Source organism: Aricia agestis, chromosome 13, assembly GCF_905147365.1.
Source record: "Aricia agestis chromosome 13, ilAriAges1.1, whole genome shotgun sequence".
Classification (NCBI taxonomy): domain Eukaryota; kingdom Metazoa; phylum Arthropoda; class Insecta; order Lepidoptera; family Lycaenidae; genus Aricia; species Aricia agestis.
The window spans coordinates 2,041,454-2,057,367 of record NC_056418.1 but is presented as its reverse complement, the minus strand read 5'-3'; the positions used below and the strand labels follow the sequence as shown (position 1 = coordinate 2,057,367).

The following is a 15,914-nucleotide window of genomic DNA, read 5'->3' as shown; positions in this document are numbered from 1 at the left end:
AATAAGAGTCGTAAGGCGCTAAGAACATTAAATTCATCCATCTATCATACACACTTAGACCTTATTATACACAAAATTATGATTAATTATTTTTTTCGCAGTTATTACAAAAAATAGGAGCTGTACAAGTATTTGATAAATTTCCGATGACGATATTTTGACAGTTTCATTTCATCAATAATAGTAAAAATATAATAAACATACTATTAGACATTGTCATACAAAATATTCCATTTTATTTGATTTTGTAAAGTGTTACTCCAATGTAAATAAAAAAAAAGACATATTTTCGTGCTCATGTACAAAATATAACTTTGCACGTTTTTTTTAACTCGAACTGTTACGGTATATTGGTTCAAAGTTTAGAGTAAATATACTTGCGATTTAAGCATTTTCACGTCATAGGACAGTACTACTTGTGAATTCATTAAAAGTATGTTGGTGTTATACTACAAAATATGTTAGAGTCACAATCCTTATGGGATCGCAGACGACAGACTTTTTGTGCGATGGAGTCTGAGGCGCCGATACAGTCGGCGAGGCGCGGCCATGCCGACTGTATGGGCGCCGCAGACTCGATCGCACAAAAAGTCTGTCGTCTGCGATCTCCCTAAGGCTTATTTTAGTTCCCACGCTGACTGCTCGCTGATCGTCAGCGCTGACACCAATGTAAGAAATATCAGCACAAACCGCTACTAGTTGTTCGAAAACGCTTTCAACAATAATTATTTCATACTTATACTTCACATCTCGAACCATCAGCGCTGACGGCCTCGCGCTCGGTACAAGTTTAAAACCAGCCTAATGTACTCACATACGGTTTCGAGCCGGCTTGACAATTTTTTGACACTAGTTTTTATTATTCGTAGCTAATTTCTTTCGAACAGGAGTAAAACTATCGAGCAATGCTGAATGTGTGTACGAAAGCCCGAGCCGTGGTTTTTACTCTACATTTATATTTATTTTTTTATATCTATGGACGCTTCACACCACGTCAGTCTGGCCCCGTGCTAAGTACCTAAAGGACTTGTGTTACAGGTACCAGACAACGGAAATATATTTAATACCTTTATACTATACATATATTTAAGATTTTTATTATATCATACACATATTTAATACACATCCAGACCCGGGAACTTTGAAAACTCTTTGTTCCGTCGGCGGGATTCGAACCCGCGACCTCCGGGTTGAGCTACCGACGCGCTCACCACTGAGCCACAGAGGTTGTCAAACATGATTGCTCAATCGAGCAAAACCGTATGTGAGTACTTACACTAACAGTAATTTACAATTAAATAAAGAGCTTATTCCACCTAAATTGATTCAGTAACTAAATTTAGTCAAGTGAAATGGCATTTAGAAAGTTAGGATCCTAATAATTAGAGTAATTAGCGTACTAAATCGGAAGAAGTGTGGCTTCTGATTGGTGGAATCAGAAGCTTCTAATTAGTGTTCCCATCCCAATCCCAGTTAGGACGACTAAATTTAGTAAGATGGAATAAGCCCTTTAGTTTTCGTCGCGCAGCTACATCTTCAACTGTATATTGTTCACTAGACCCTACAACACACTACATCAATCACTCCCACACTCGCGCCTACTGCCCGTCGTCAGTGAAGCGCACGCCGAATACCTCCTGGCACGCCGCGCGCGCCGCCGCCTTGCGCGCGTCGCGCTTGCTCGTCGCTGGAATTTATTACACAAATATTATTTAACTAGCTGTCCCGGTGAACTTAATGTCACTTTAAAACCTTCCGAACGAATATTTTAAGACTAAAATTAGCCCAATCCGTTCAGCCGTTTTCAAGCTCTAGCGTTACTAACACAATTGAAAATCCATTTTTATATATATAGATTGCGATATCGTTTTAGACTCTACTGTCTAATTATTGTAGTATCTATATTTTATTTCGGCTATAGTTGCTACTTCTGAACGTTATTTTTACCTCTACATTATTTTGGTTGCGGCCTGCGACATCAAAAAATAACAAGAATAAAACGTGTTTGTGGCCCATACAAGTATAAAAGATTGAGTACTACTTTTCTTTTCATCTATACATAATATATAGCAGGGATGGCGAACCAATAACACGCGTGCCACCAGTGCATGTGGAACTTGACATAAAATCTTGAGCATGTTACTGGTCACAAAACTAGTATCAAAATTATTTTACCAACAATGAAGGTTATAGATCCACCTCTGCATAGTGAGCACCAAATTAGGCAAATTTTGAATACGCACCGAATCACAAAAAAATAATTGAATGGCACGTTTATGACTTCTTCAGAAAAGGGCCCGTTGATACAAAAAGGTTTAGCATCCCAGCAGGCTTAGCACGGCCACGATAGGTATATGAAGGAATAGACACGCTGACAATATTTGCGGACAAACTTAAAGATTTCCTTTGTTTATCCATCACTTGATCTACTTTACCGTAAGAATAAACCTTTCTATGGTGGCCACGCTAAGCCGGCCGGCAGTGGCAGCCTTCCCCGAGAGACCTCGGACGGATGGTCTTTGCGAGGCGCTGGATGGCAGGTCTTTTCCTTTCCAAAAAACACCTTGCGAGGCCCCTACAAGCGCGTGGTCCCGGGCGATTGCCCTGTTCGCAACCCTCTAGGACCGCCACTGCCCGCTGGTATATAGTATTGAGTAGTCACCTGTGCCAGTGAAGCTCTGACCGTCGACCTCCACCTCCATGGTGAACTCGGTGTTGGGCGGCTGCGTGGCGGCCGCGCACTCGCGGTACGTCAGACCGGGACGCATCTGTAAGTAGTTTGACGTTGTTACTGATTGTAATCATTACTTACTAATATCTTGAATGCGCAAGTGTGTCTGTCTGTTTGTCACCTCTTCACGTCTAAATACGGGAACGGTTTTTGCGTGATCAATGAATTTCTTTAAGGATTGTTGTAAGCATAATAAATAAATAAAATATGTAATATATTTAACACACATTCATGATCCAGAACCATTGGTAAGTGGTAAGTTTGTGTCCATATCCACTTGGCGGGATTCAAACTCGCCTCCGGTTTGAGCGTCCACGCCTTAACCAACTCGGCCATAGAGGTCTTTCATATTAATCAACACTAATATTATAAAGCTCTTCAGCTTTTTCAGTTTGTTAGTTTAAACGCGATAATATCAGGAAATACTGGACCGATTTTAAAAGTTGTCCCTGAGTGCAGTGGTTATGATGACTTATGAAATAAGTACCATTGAGGAAATTGATTCTAAAGCAGTTGACAGACCAACGTCGTTTGGTGGGATCATGTCAATTCAATGTTAATTGTGATCTGTCAGCTGGGTTTAAAGTAACGCGCCCAAACTACGTAGGTCCCCCATCTGCCTGGGAATTAACTTCTCTAATAGTACCACGGGCGGAGCCGGGGCGGACCCCTAGTAAAGTATAAAGTTTCGTATACCTGTGTGAGCAGCGTGCAGGGGTGCATGCTGGCGGCGTTAGCGGGCAGGTCCGCGGCCGTCTTGGGGGGGCGGGGCACGCGCGGCACGGGCGGCAGGCTGCCCGACTCCGACATCGAATCAGACGCCGGCAGCTGAAATTATACGTCAGGAAGATGAATAATTTCAATAGATCAAGAATCGAGAATCAAGAAGTCAAAAGGGTAACGGAGATTATAATAGTTCTTGCATATCCTACCATAACAATGATGCGCTTATAGTACCTGCCATAAGCGCACCATTGTTATGGTAGGATAGGCTTCATTATCATAAATGTAAAATTTTTTCATAACCAGTGTTTTCCAATTGCAGCACTAGAAGGCATTATTACCGTTGAACGTTTCGATACTAGTGCCATTTGAACTTATATCATTATCTGTGGTAATGAACAAAGTTAGTCATAAGGTGATCGCACATTTAGCCACGTTTCTACTGACGCGGAGCGGAGCGGAGAGGAGCTTAGCGGTTCCCGAATTGACTAATTGTGCTATTCCAGCGGAATGACAGCGAAGCGGAGCAAAGATTTCGAGCATGGTGATTGGTCAATTCCGCACCGCTAAGCTCCTCTCCGCTCCGCTCCGCGTCAGTGGAAACGCGGCCTTATCAGCACGCTCGCGCCGTACGCGCCGCATTTTAGAACTCGTTTTATGAAATGATAATATGAAACCTCGCACATTCGTCCGCGCCGTACACGCCGCATTTCCTTTACTATGTGGTGCGTTTGGCGCGTACGGTGCTGACAAATGTGCAATCACCTTTAGTTCCTTCTTCCCGCGTTTAATTGATGAGTATTTAACATAATGTAAAAGTATTAACATTCGCCTATGTGAATGTAGCACAGTAAGCACTTACCAGCGGCGCTTTAAGCTGCGGCACGCGGAAGCCCTGGCACTCCCAGTCGGCGAACAGCTTGTGCAGCGCGAACGACGCCAGCTGGATCATCGGCAGCGGCAGCTCCTCCTCGCTAGCTCCCTCCGCGGCCGGCGCAGGGGCTGGACCAATGTAAAAGTTTAAACTTTAAACTCAGATGTAATAATACAAATACAATATAATTACAAATATTTATTGACCATAATAAAATTTACAAACATTTTTAACAAATAACGGTCCCCCAAAATAGGCGACGCCTGTCCTATTGGAGAGTTTAGGAGTAAAACTTAACTATTACAAATTGTTACATAAGAAAGATATCACATTTTTGTGGTTCTATACTATACTATAATGTGGTGGTATGCGTGGCGGCCGAAAAGGAAGATCTTCCGACCGAGCGAGGTGGTATGCTCGATCAGGCCGAAGCCGACTGACGTCATTTCAGACGTTGTATATATCTTGTCGTTCTCAGAAACTTCGATAGCGCGATGCAGGATTGTGGTGTTATTTGTGGGTACCGGCACACTATAATTCGCAACAGTGCCGGTTTAAGCACTACCAGCGCCCTGGGCGACACTGCGCTCGCCCAGGGCGGGCGCAGTGTCTTTTTGTCTGCCTTCGGCAACTATTATCTAACGAATTTATATTGTGAATCAGTAGCACTGACGCCGCTACTCACGACGCGGCGCGCTTGTGAATGCCAAGAAACTAACGGTTCGGTCGGTATGAGCCGTCGTGCCATACGGCTCGCTCGGTTACTCGCGAGCCAAAGACGCCATTTTGATTTTAGTTGGCGTTTAAAACACGCCGACGCTTACACTCAAAATGATCAAATGAAACGGCTCGCAGGCGTGTTCGTGAATGCCATGAATTGGGTCGGCGCGACATCGAGTATCGAGCCAATGGCGCGAGAACCATATGGATGCCTCGTGAATGCCTACCTTTAGACTCACCATCAGCCTGCGCGTTCATCTTCTGCAGCAGCACGTCGCGCACCGCCTGCTCCGCCGCCGCCAGACGCGCCGCCATCTTCGTCTCGCCTGCGATACATTATTATGTTCCTTATAGTTAAGTATAAGTACCTATCAGAGAAGTTGATAGGCAGTTTTATAGGCAAATCGCGGACATTTGTATTTTGGTCGCGTTTTAACAAACCCAGCAGACAGTCGACGACTTACCTACTTACTAATCCGACCAAATGACGCAGGTCCATCTCCTGCCTATAAATCAATTTCTTTGATGGTACTTAATTACTTAGGGCAAGAATGTATTGTTAAACACCTCCATTTAATATTGTACTGAGAAACCAATATTTCTTAGCTTATTTTAGACTGTGCAACATATAACATTAGGTTATAACAAGTCATCACCATAATAAAGTGCATGTTGCTAATAACATTATTTTTGTGTTTATGAATATATATTTTACGTAAAATACCTATAGGAAATCTCAAAAATAGTTTTTGAACGTGAATGAACGTGAATAGTGAATACATAGTAAAGGTAATTTTAACTAATGGAGACAAGGCGAATCACAAAATTTCATACAAATTTTACATTGAATACCTATGCAGTTTATTGACTCGAAAATACTTCTATTTTCTGGTAACATGTTACATCAAACAAAATAAATTAGTTTAACATACAATAATGAAAACTTAAATTCGTACCATATCCCTTGTATGTGTTGTGCTGGAGGTTGAGCGAGGCACAGAAGTTAGTGGCGTTCGGCTTGTAGAACTGTCCAACCGCCGGCACTGGCTCTACGGAGAAGGTCTGTGGAATAGTCACCATGGTGAGACAGAGTAACAAGCAAAGTCATGGGTCGTAATATGGAATTGTATATGTTACTTATAGCGAGTTTAGATCACTATTATGCGATTGTATTGCTATTACGTATTACACAATAGCAATACATTCGCATGCATAAATCCTAACATGAGTAAGATACAAAGACGTAGCGATATTAGTGTTAGCAGTTTTACGCGAGCCATTACGAATCAGGGCTTGTACCACGAAACCGTTTTGAGACTCAAACAATCGAACGAGAATGCCGCATCCTACTCTAACAAACGTGAAGTGACGTTGTTAGAGCAGGACGCGACATTCTCGTCCGATTATTTGAGTCTCAAAACGGTTTCGTAATAGGCCTACAGACACATTCATCAAAGATCATTATTTATGCTGCTATTATGTTACATACAAATGATTAGTTTTGTCCATGTCGTGTAAAGCTAAAGTTACAAAATAAAACACGACAAAAATTAAATTCACAAATAAAATTGTACAAGTCAAAAAATATTTTTAATGACATGGCTCTTAGGCCCTGTTTCACCACTTTCTGATAAAGTGGCGAATGGGCTATTCACAAGTTTTTGACAGATTCTCCATACTTGATTTGTCAAGTTAAGTGGTGGATAGCCTATTCGGCACTTTATCAGAAAGTGGTGTAACAGGCCCTTAATGTAACGAAATTTGAACGACAAATACATACATTCTCACACTTGTATATCTCGTTGAGCGTCATGAGCGCGTTCTTGGGCGACAGCAGCCGCCGCAGCGTCTCGTTCTGCCGCCGACGACGCTCCTTGTTCGAGATCTTGCGAACTGCAACAAGTTCAGAAGCTATAGTTTAGCAGTTCGACTTCCCAGTAAAGCGCAAGATTTAAACAAGATTTCGAATGATCCCTGCGCAACGACGGTGCTGCCAACTGGTGTCGCTTGTACAACACATAGTTGAGAATTTACTTGACATGTGCTGCTATATAAGGTGATCGCACATTATCAGCAAGCACGCGCCGAACGCGCCGCATTTTAAAATTCGTTGTTTTTTTTATGAAATAAGGGGGCAAACGAGCAAACGGGTCACCTGATGGAAAGCAACTTCCGTCGCCCATGGACACTCGCGGCATCAGAAGAGCTGCAAGTGCGTTGCCGGCCTTTTAAGAGGGAATATGTTAATAGGGGAGGGTATGGAAGGGAATAGGGTAGGGGATTGGGCCTCCGGTAAACTCACTCACTCGGCGAAACACAGCGCAAGCGCTGTTTCACGTCGGTTTTCTGTGAGAACGTGGTATTTCTCCGATCGAGCCGGTCCATTCGTGCCGAAGCATGGCTCTCCCGCGTATGAACGTTGGAGACGAACGTTGTAAATTATGTTAAAACCTCACACATTCGTCCGCACCGTACGCGCCCCATTTCGGGTACTATACGGTGCGTTCGACGCGTACGGTGCTGACAAATATGCGATCAGCAATAGGTGGCAACTGGCAGCACATGTCATGTCAGTTCTACAACGCCCATATTATTATTTGTTCCCTCGAGATTTCCTCCACTCGACTCAACCTTAAAGGTGCCGGTTGACATGAAGCAACCGCAGACGACGTACCGCAGACGACGTGTCGCAGCGACACTACTGGTTTGTATTTATTTCTATGAAATACCCTCCGCAGTCCGCAGCTGGCGACACGAAGCTAGTGACACTTATTCATAGAAATATATAGAAACCGTAATAGTGTCACGACGACACGTCGTCCGCTGCAACTTCATGTAGCCGGCTTCCAACTTGTACCTTAAGAGGATACAACAGGGGCTAGAGAAATGAAAAAAAAGTACGTGTAATATCTATAGCTGTCTCCCTTACCTCAAGCCTATACCGCAGAACGCGATAGAGACAACTGCAGAAAATCCAGAAAATCAACGATTCGTTGTCCCCTGATTCCTTCTCCAAAACTTAACCGATTTAAGTACTTTTTTCATTAAAGATTAAAAAAAGGCTTGAGCTGTGTTCCTATGTTTTGCTTTTTTTGTATAATCTAGCCAAATCTGTTTTCTGGACGTTTGAACACAGCGGAAAATCTGGCCATTTTTTTGGGTTTTTGAACGTTCATATCTTATTTAATAATTAAATTATGAAAAAAAAGAAAACATAGAGACATTGTATTAGTGGCCGTAGATATTCAGGAAAAAAATTATAACTCTACTAGCATTATCCAGGGAGGAAACAGGGGACAACGTTTGTATGGAAAAAAGGGCGGTGTGGAATCCTCTTAATCCCCAAAAGTTATGTCATTTGTTCAACAAAACGTCATTCTAGACCAGGGGTCACCAATTAGTTTCGCTCGGGGTCCATTTTAAGAAATAAAATGACCTTCACGGTCCGCACATAAAAAAATAATGAACGGAAATTACAAAGGCATTTATTTACATACTTATCAATGAGAAAAGTGACAATTTTTCGTTGCTTGTTTGGAGTGAAATTGGTGCAAGCTATTGACATTAAATCCTGGAGATCAGTAAGTAGAGACCTAAATTTATTTTTAACAAGTTCATCTTTGAACATGCTTGGTCCGCAGTCCGCACACAATGGGTCGGCGGTCCGGAATCCGGATGCGCCATTTGGTGACCCCTGTTCTAGACGATTAAAAATGAGTCGAGTCGTGACTCGTGGTAATCTTGAGGAAACAAATATCACAGGGTGTAAGATGATATTACCTCCCTGCAGCTTGGGTTTCATCCAGTGGGGCCTGGAGGCGGCGTCCTCCTCCATAGACACTTGTTGCTGCTCGCCGCTGCCTGATGTATCCATTTCAGATGTCTGCCAATGAAAATTACGTCTGTTTAATTAAGTTTCTATGAGACCGATATGTTGGCTTAAAATTAATGTCTGATAATGTGCTGGTTAAAATGTAAAGCATAACCCTTAGTTTTACATATACTGTATACAAAGCTGAAATCTTTGATTTTATTTAAGCCACATGATTGCAAAGCCATTTTAAGTCAAAGGTCTTTGAAATCTGTCTTGAATGTTTATGAAGTAGTTTATTGTTACTTATTAATTATTATTGTACTCACATCTTGTTTAATTTCAGTCAAGTTTCCGTTGTTGAAAGGCTTCGGTGTTTGCGGTGTTTGTGGTTGCTGCTGCTATATACATAAAATCATTATAAAACTTAATTGAGTAAAACAATTAGGGAGATTCTGCGATCTCCCTTATAAAAACTTAGGGCCTGTAACACCACTTTCTGATAAAGTGCGTAATAGGCTATTCACAACTTTTTTGACAGATTCTCCATACTTGAACTGTCAAGTTAATTGGTGGATAGACTTATCAGGAAGTGATGAAACAGGCCCTTACTATAATAACTATCGACTAAGAGCTGGCAACCAAATCAGTCATGTGGCTTCCAGCTGTATTAAAACTTCCTTTAGCTACTTCCCTGAACAGCCTTTTCTGATAATCTGTGTGCTGGTAGGCCGTGGGCGATGGATGTGGGTGTAGTGGGGTGGGGAAAAAAATGTAGGTTCAGTGGCTTATATTTTTTTCCAAACAGCTGCTCTGTACTTCCTGTGCACCCAAAAAAAATTTAAAATCGATCGGGTGGTCCCACCACAAGGGGTTGCCAGCGTTAATTAAAAGTAGCAAAATTATTATTATTTCATGTGGGCTCAGCTGTGTTGGCTTTTTTGGGATTACATACACACAGATTATCAACAAAGGTTGTTCAGGGAAATAGCTAAAGGGAGTTTTAATACAGCTGAAGCCACATGCACAATTTGGTTGCCAGCTCTCCGTCGAATAGCACACAGAGGCATAATTCCTGAGTAATTTACTGACTACATATTTCTTTTGTAAGAGGGTTAGGAACTTAAACGTCACACTCAGAGACATTAAATGATTACTTAACTTTAATTGAATCAACACTTTACAGAAAACGTATGCACCGGTAACTCCGTTGTGCCAAAATTCGTTTATCGAGCTGGAATCATACATTTGTGTCCTGTTTGTTGTTGAACTGTTTATATACTTACCTGTCTAAAAGTAGTTTGGATCGATTGTATTAACTACTATGTCCCTACCTACATACCTACGTATATGATTTTCTTTGATAAGTACTTACCTATTGTATATTTTAAACAAAAGCCCATCAGTGACTGAGTTTAGACTGCGAATTGGGTTGGGACTAATGTATTTTTAAATATCTATACTTACTAATATTGTAGAGACGAAATATTTAATCGTTTGCTTATTACTATTTAACTTACGAGTTACGAGACTACTGAACCAATTTAAATAATTCTTTCGCTATTAGAAAGCCACGGTAATGAGAAAATAGCCCAAACAAGTGCATCGAAACTCAACGTCAAGTGGTTACCGGGTCATGGGCTAGGCTGTACACTGTACAGTGTTCTGAGATTTTTTTTTAATCTTGACTTGGTGACTTTCTTCATTCATAAATCGACACCCTTGACAAGATTTATAGTAACTGTGATGGCATACTTATAATAATAATAATAATGTACTTTTATTCAGCTCGATAACATAAAAACCTTAATCTAGACAATTACAACATGCAAATTATTTTATTTTCAATGGTTTTTTATATTAGAATGTTAAGATCGCAACCGGCAGCTTAGCTAGGTTACAGTATAACCTGTGTTAAAGCCACCGGACCCTTTCCCAACTACTGATCGCATATCACTGATTTTACATATCAGGCAATTAAAATTAGATTACAAATTAAATCAATGTTTAAAATTAATCAAACTTGAAACAATAAACGGGGGCGGTGGTTACTCGCGTCCGTAGGAATTACCTTTTACTACCCTACACGTGTCCCCCGGGTGGTGCTAAACGTGTGGCAGTAGTGGCCTTGAGGATTAAATACCCTCAAAAAGTCTAGCGCGGAAAGCAACGGGAAACTACCGCGACTATAATCCCAAGAAAACCACCATGATTAAGAACGCCACCAGAGATAATATGATGTCATGCGACCCGACTAACGCTCGGCGCCAGCTTAGTTCCGGGCCGACTGGTGTGAAATTGGCTACCGGCTGCAGGTCAGTTAACCAGCAGGCTGCTTGCAGAAACTCTGCTACTGTTGGAAACATAACATCTTACTCGTACTCTAGCAAACTAACACCCAAGGGAAGGGCAATAACAATAGGAACCTGGAATGTCCGTGGACTTTTAAGGCCAGGAAAAACCGAAGTTGTTGAAGCGAAGATGGAGCGCTATAATCTGGCTATACTAGGATTGAGTGAGACCCATGTCAAAGATAACGGATACCACATCACACCTGAAGGAAATACGGTAATCTACTCTGACAGGCAAGACAATAGTTTTAGTGGTGTGGGCTTCATAGTTGCTAGCTGGCTACGAGACAAGGTATTGGGGTATAATACCATCAACAATAGAATTATATCCTTAAAAATTTCAGCCCATCCACACCCAATTAACTTTGTACAGGTCTATGCGCCGACCACTGTAGCCACCGAAGAAGAGATGGAGGAATTTTACCACGAGCTAGAATTAACCTGCAAAGCGTTACCAAAGAAGGAATGTACTATCATCCTGGGAGACTTTAATGCTAAGATAGGGCACACTGATAATGATCAACACCTAAGGAATGTTATTGGGGAATACGGCTTAGGAGCCCGCAACAGTCGAGGTGAGATGTTGTTAGAGTTTTGCATTGAAAAAGGACTATTCGTAACTAACACGGCATATAAACAACATCCAAGACGCTTATGGACATGGCGATCGCCAACAGGTCATAAAAATCAGATTGACTTCATATTAATCAGCAGCAGATGGAAGTCGTGCATAACTATCTCAAAGACTTTTCCGGGTGCAGATTGTGGCAGCGACCATCAGCTGTTAATAGCTCAATACAGAGTCCGCCTCAAAGTAGTTTCAAAGCCTCCACCATCCAAAAATATTCTTCTAACACAAGAAGCGAAAGCTTTTGAGGACACACTACAAACTTGACTGGACAGTAAAACGTATTGCCCATTTGACTCAGCCAATACATCATGGAATCAGCTTAAGGCCGCATTAGAAGAGACAACTAGAACAATCACAAATGGACGGAAAGTAAAACACCCTAGATCTGAGTGGATGACCACTTGGGAGGCAATCGCACAAAGAAAGGCTCTAAAGACTGGAGGAATTCGTTCAAAGGAAGAACAACAGCGATACTCTGAACTTGACTCACTAGTACAGCGTCTCTGTAGACATGACAAGAATGCATATATCAATTCCATATGTAGAGATATACAAACACACTCTGATACCCTACATCCAAGAGACATGTTCCAAAAGGTGAAAATTCTCACCCGGGAACGAAAATCAAAATCTTGGAACATAGAAGATGAAAAGGGTAACCTGATTTTAGACAAGAAACAAGTGATGACAAGATGGAGGAACTACTGCCAAGACCTGTACAAATATGACGTTGATGAACCTGACACTAGATTAGATTTTACAGATAAAGAACCCGACATCGTTCTCCATGAAGTAGAAGCAGCTATAAATAAGCTCAAAACAAAAGCTTGCGGTGGAGATGGTATACAGGCACAAGTGCTTAAGAGCTTGGGTAAGTCTGGAATCAGAGTAATGCATTCAATATGTCTTAAAGTATGGAGAACAGGACAGTGGCCAGACGATTGGACAGAATCTCTCGTGATACCACTACATAAGAAAAGGTTGACTAAAAAGTGTGGAAATTATCGGACCATCTCACTAATTTCACACGCCAGTAAGATTCTTCTCCATGTTATAAACAACAGATTGGCACACTATATAACTAGACAGATATCCAAAGAGTAGGCGGGATTCGTAAAGGGCAGGGGTACCCGAGAACAAATCCTAAACATCCGTCAGCTGATAGAAAAGAGCAGAGAATTCAATGTCTCAATAGTACTCTGTTTTGTGGATTACGCTAAGGCCTTTGACTGCATCGTCTGGTCCAAAATGCTGGAGGTGATGAGAGAGTTGGGCGTCCCCGATCATCTCATATTTTTGGTACAAAACCTCTATCTGGAAGGTCGATCAAGGGTGCGATTAGACAATGATCTGTCAGAGCCATTTGCTACAGAGCGTGGTGTCAGACAGGGTTGCATCCTCTCTCCACAGCTGTTCAACCTCGTAGGCGAATATATAATGCGTCGAGTGTTGGAAGATTGGGAGGATGGTATTAAAATTAACGGATACCTTCTCAACAACCTAAGGTTCGCTGACGACACCACGCTTATAAGTACTTGCGAAGTGAAACTTGCTGAACTTCTAGCGCGGCTCGAAAAGATTAGTCGAGACTTTGGCCTCCAAATCAATCGCAATAAAACCAAACTGATGTACGTCGATAAGCTGAACCAAATACAAAAGACATCCTTACTACAAGATCTCCAACCCGTAGAGGAGTTTGTCTACCTGGGATCGTTGATTAGCAACAATGTTAACTGCGAGAGGCTCAGTCCGACGGGCTCAGATGGCTAAATCTGCGGTTGGGCGCTTAGAAAAGATATGGAAGAATAAGAACATCTATCGTAGCACAAAAATAACACTAATGCGTTCCCTAATCTTTTCAATATTTTTATATGCCTCCGAGACATGGACACTAAAAGCACGTACTCGAGCTAAGATTGACGCTTTTGAAATGTGGTGCTGGCGTAAAATGCTCGGCATCCCTTGGACCGCACACCGGACCAACACGTCTATACTTCAGCAACTCAAAATTACCACCCACCTGTCCACGCTTTGTCTACAACGATCACTTGCCTTATTTGGCCACATAGCCCGCCGGGAGCCTAATAATCTTGAGAGTCTCATACTAGCTGGGCAATTAGAGGGGAAAACCTCTTTTCCCCTCTAATTGCCCAGCCTCTGCCTCCAGAGGCAGAGTGGCTACACGATGGACAGACGCGATTGTCAAGGCTGCTGACTGCACGTTCCAGGAGGCATTTCATCAGGCCAAAACTAGAGACAAGTGGAGAGCCCTATCCCAAAAAGCAAATTTTGGTGGTCACGTCCCTCAGCCATGAGGATACGACTAGGAAGAAGAAGATACAATAAACAATACAAAAAACGATCGAAACGATCTACATCAATCACGACAACCATGATTGACTATGACTATCACAGCAGAGAACGCAACGTCGCGTCGTGTTTGTTTACGCGCGCGCGTTAACCAACTACTTACGAAAAAATGTATTATTATTGTGAACTTGTATTATAATCAAATACCGTCCTCTTTTTGTACAAAACAAATAAACAGAAATAATAGGTACTATTATAGATAATAACCATAATTTAAATTTACAAACAAAGTATATATATTGTTGTGTAATTTTTGTGTAGTTGTGTAATTTTTTGAGATTTTGGACTGTTTTATCTTATTTTTGATAGGTACGTTAATAGTTTTTTAAACGTTTTTATTTTTCTTTTCGACGCCTAAAGGGCCTTTTTTTGAGACTTTGTACTGATAGGTATGTCTGATATGTGATTCTTCAGGTTAATATTTTTCTAAGCATTTTTGTTTTATTTTTTTTAACGCCTAAACGGCTAATAACGAATTTCAATTTGTTAAATTTTATCAACTTGTCACGTGGGCAGAGCCACGATTGAAAACTAGTATTGCTTACATACACAAGTTAACTATAGTCAATGTCACAGTAAATTAGCCTCTCAACTGGTCGTTCTTAAAATTGTTAATTTCTTAAATTACTTTTATGTTCCTATTTCGTTGTATTTGATTTGTCCGACACTTTGATTATTATGACTATGGGTTTATTATTGTACCTACTTGATTTTAAACAATAAAACTTAAAAATACCTACTACCGAAACAATTGTTTTATTTTGTGTTCATACTTAAGTTCAGAAGAAACACGCTCACATGATGTCTGCTACAGTGACATAAACGAAAATCTTCTTTCTTCCCTTCAACGCCTTAAAAACTTATGTATTCGTTTTATTTTTGGCCTTCGAAAGTTTGACCATGTTTCTAATTATCGATCTCAGCTCGAATGGCTCCCGATCAAGTTGCGTCGAAACTCTCACATACTTCACTTACTGTACAACATCCTTTTTAGTCCTTCTACTCCTAACTACCTCAAAGTAAAATTCAATTTCCTCGGTCATGACAATCCTATACTTCGCTCTGCAAACAAACTGACTCTTGCGTTTCCTTCTCACAATACTTCATTCTACGATTCTTCTTTCACCATCTCCGCTATTCGTCTCTGGAATTCCTTGCCCGATTTTATAAAAAAATCGGAATCAATTAACATCTTTAAGAAACGTTTGAAAGCACACTACCTAGATCAGGCTCAGTCCTTGTAAAACTCTTGGTGTTTTTTGTACAATTATTTTAATGTTCTTTTATTTTTTATAATGTAGGTTTTAATGTAATGTAGGTAATTATATCAACATGTCTTTTTTAACCTTATTATATCTGTGTAAATTTGTGTAGTTCATTTGGCTATTTTATTATGTGTAATATATTGTATTTAGTGTATGTGTATATATGTGTGTATATGTATGTATGTATGTGTGTATTTTTTTTTCTTTGTTTAAGTTTAGTACTTTAACATTATTTTCTGCCACCATATTTTGGTTGCCTGGAAGAAACCGCTGAAAGCGGTAAGGCCGCCTATTTGCTATGTTCCTTGCCTAATGTTGTTTTTGTTATTTTATATAGTTTATAATGCAAATAAAGAATTTATAAATAAATAAATAAATAAAATGATCATATCTATCATAATTATCCTTAATATTTTTTAGTTAGCCTAGCGGACTTAC

The 15,914-nt window shown here is 40.8% G+C and overlaps 1 protein-coding gene across 6 annotated transcripts in view; it reads right to left on the bottom strand.

Annotated features, from left to right (window-relative positions):
• Window positions 1–1,255: 1,255 nt before the first annotated feature.
• LOC121732973 (double-stranded RNA-specific editase 1-like) overlaps window positions 1,256–15,914 on the bottom strand; it is a 32,542-nt gene continuing 17,883 nt past the window's right edge. For 2 of the 6 annotated variants that reach the window (XM_042123022.1, XM_042123028.1), the window contains 9 exons: window positions 9,189–9,260; window positions 8,829–8,934; window positions 6,829–6,941; window positions 6,005–6,110; window positions 5,276–5,374; window positions 4,317–4,462; window positions 3,428–3,559; window positions 2,663–2,768; window positions 1,256–1,687 (listed from right to left, as the gene is read on the bottom strand). In XM_042123022.1, the coding sequence (XP_041978956.1) occupies window positions 1,599–1,687; window positions 2,663–2,768; window positions 3,428–3,559; window positions 4,317–4,462; window positions 5,276–5,374; window positions 6,005–6,110; window positions 6,829–6,941; window positions 8,829–8,934; window positions 9,189–9,260 (969 nt within the window). In that variant the 3' untranslated portion in view covers window positions 1,256–1,598. The remainder of the gene's footprint in view (window positions 1,688–2,662; window positions 2,769–3,427; window positions 3,560–4,316; window positions 4,463–5,275; window positions 5,375–6,004; window positions 6,111–6,828; window positions 6,942–8,828; window positions 8,935–9,188; window positions 9,261–15,914) is intronic. The other 4 variants (XM_042123026.1, XM_042123023.1, XM_042123024.1 and 1 more) reach the window with 4 other exon arrangements.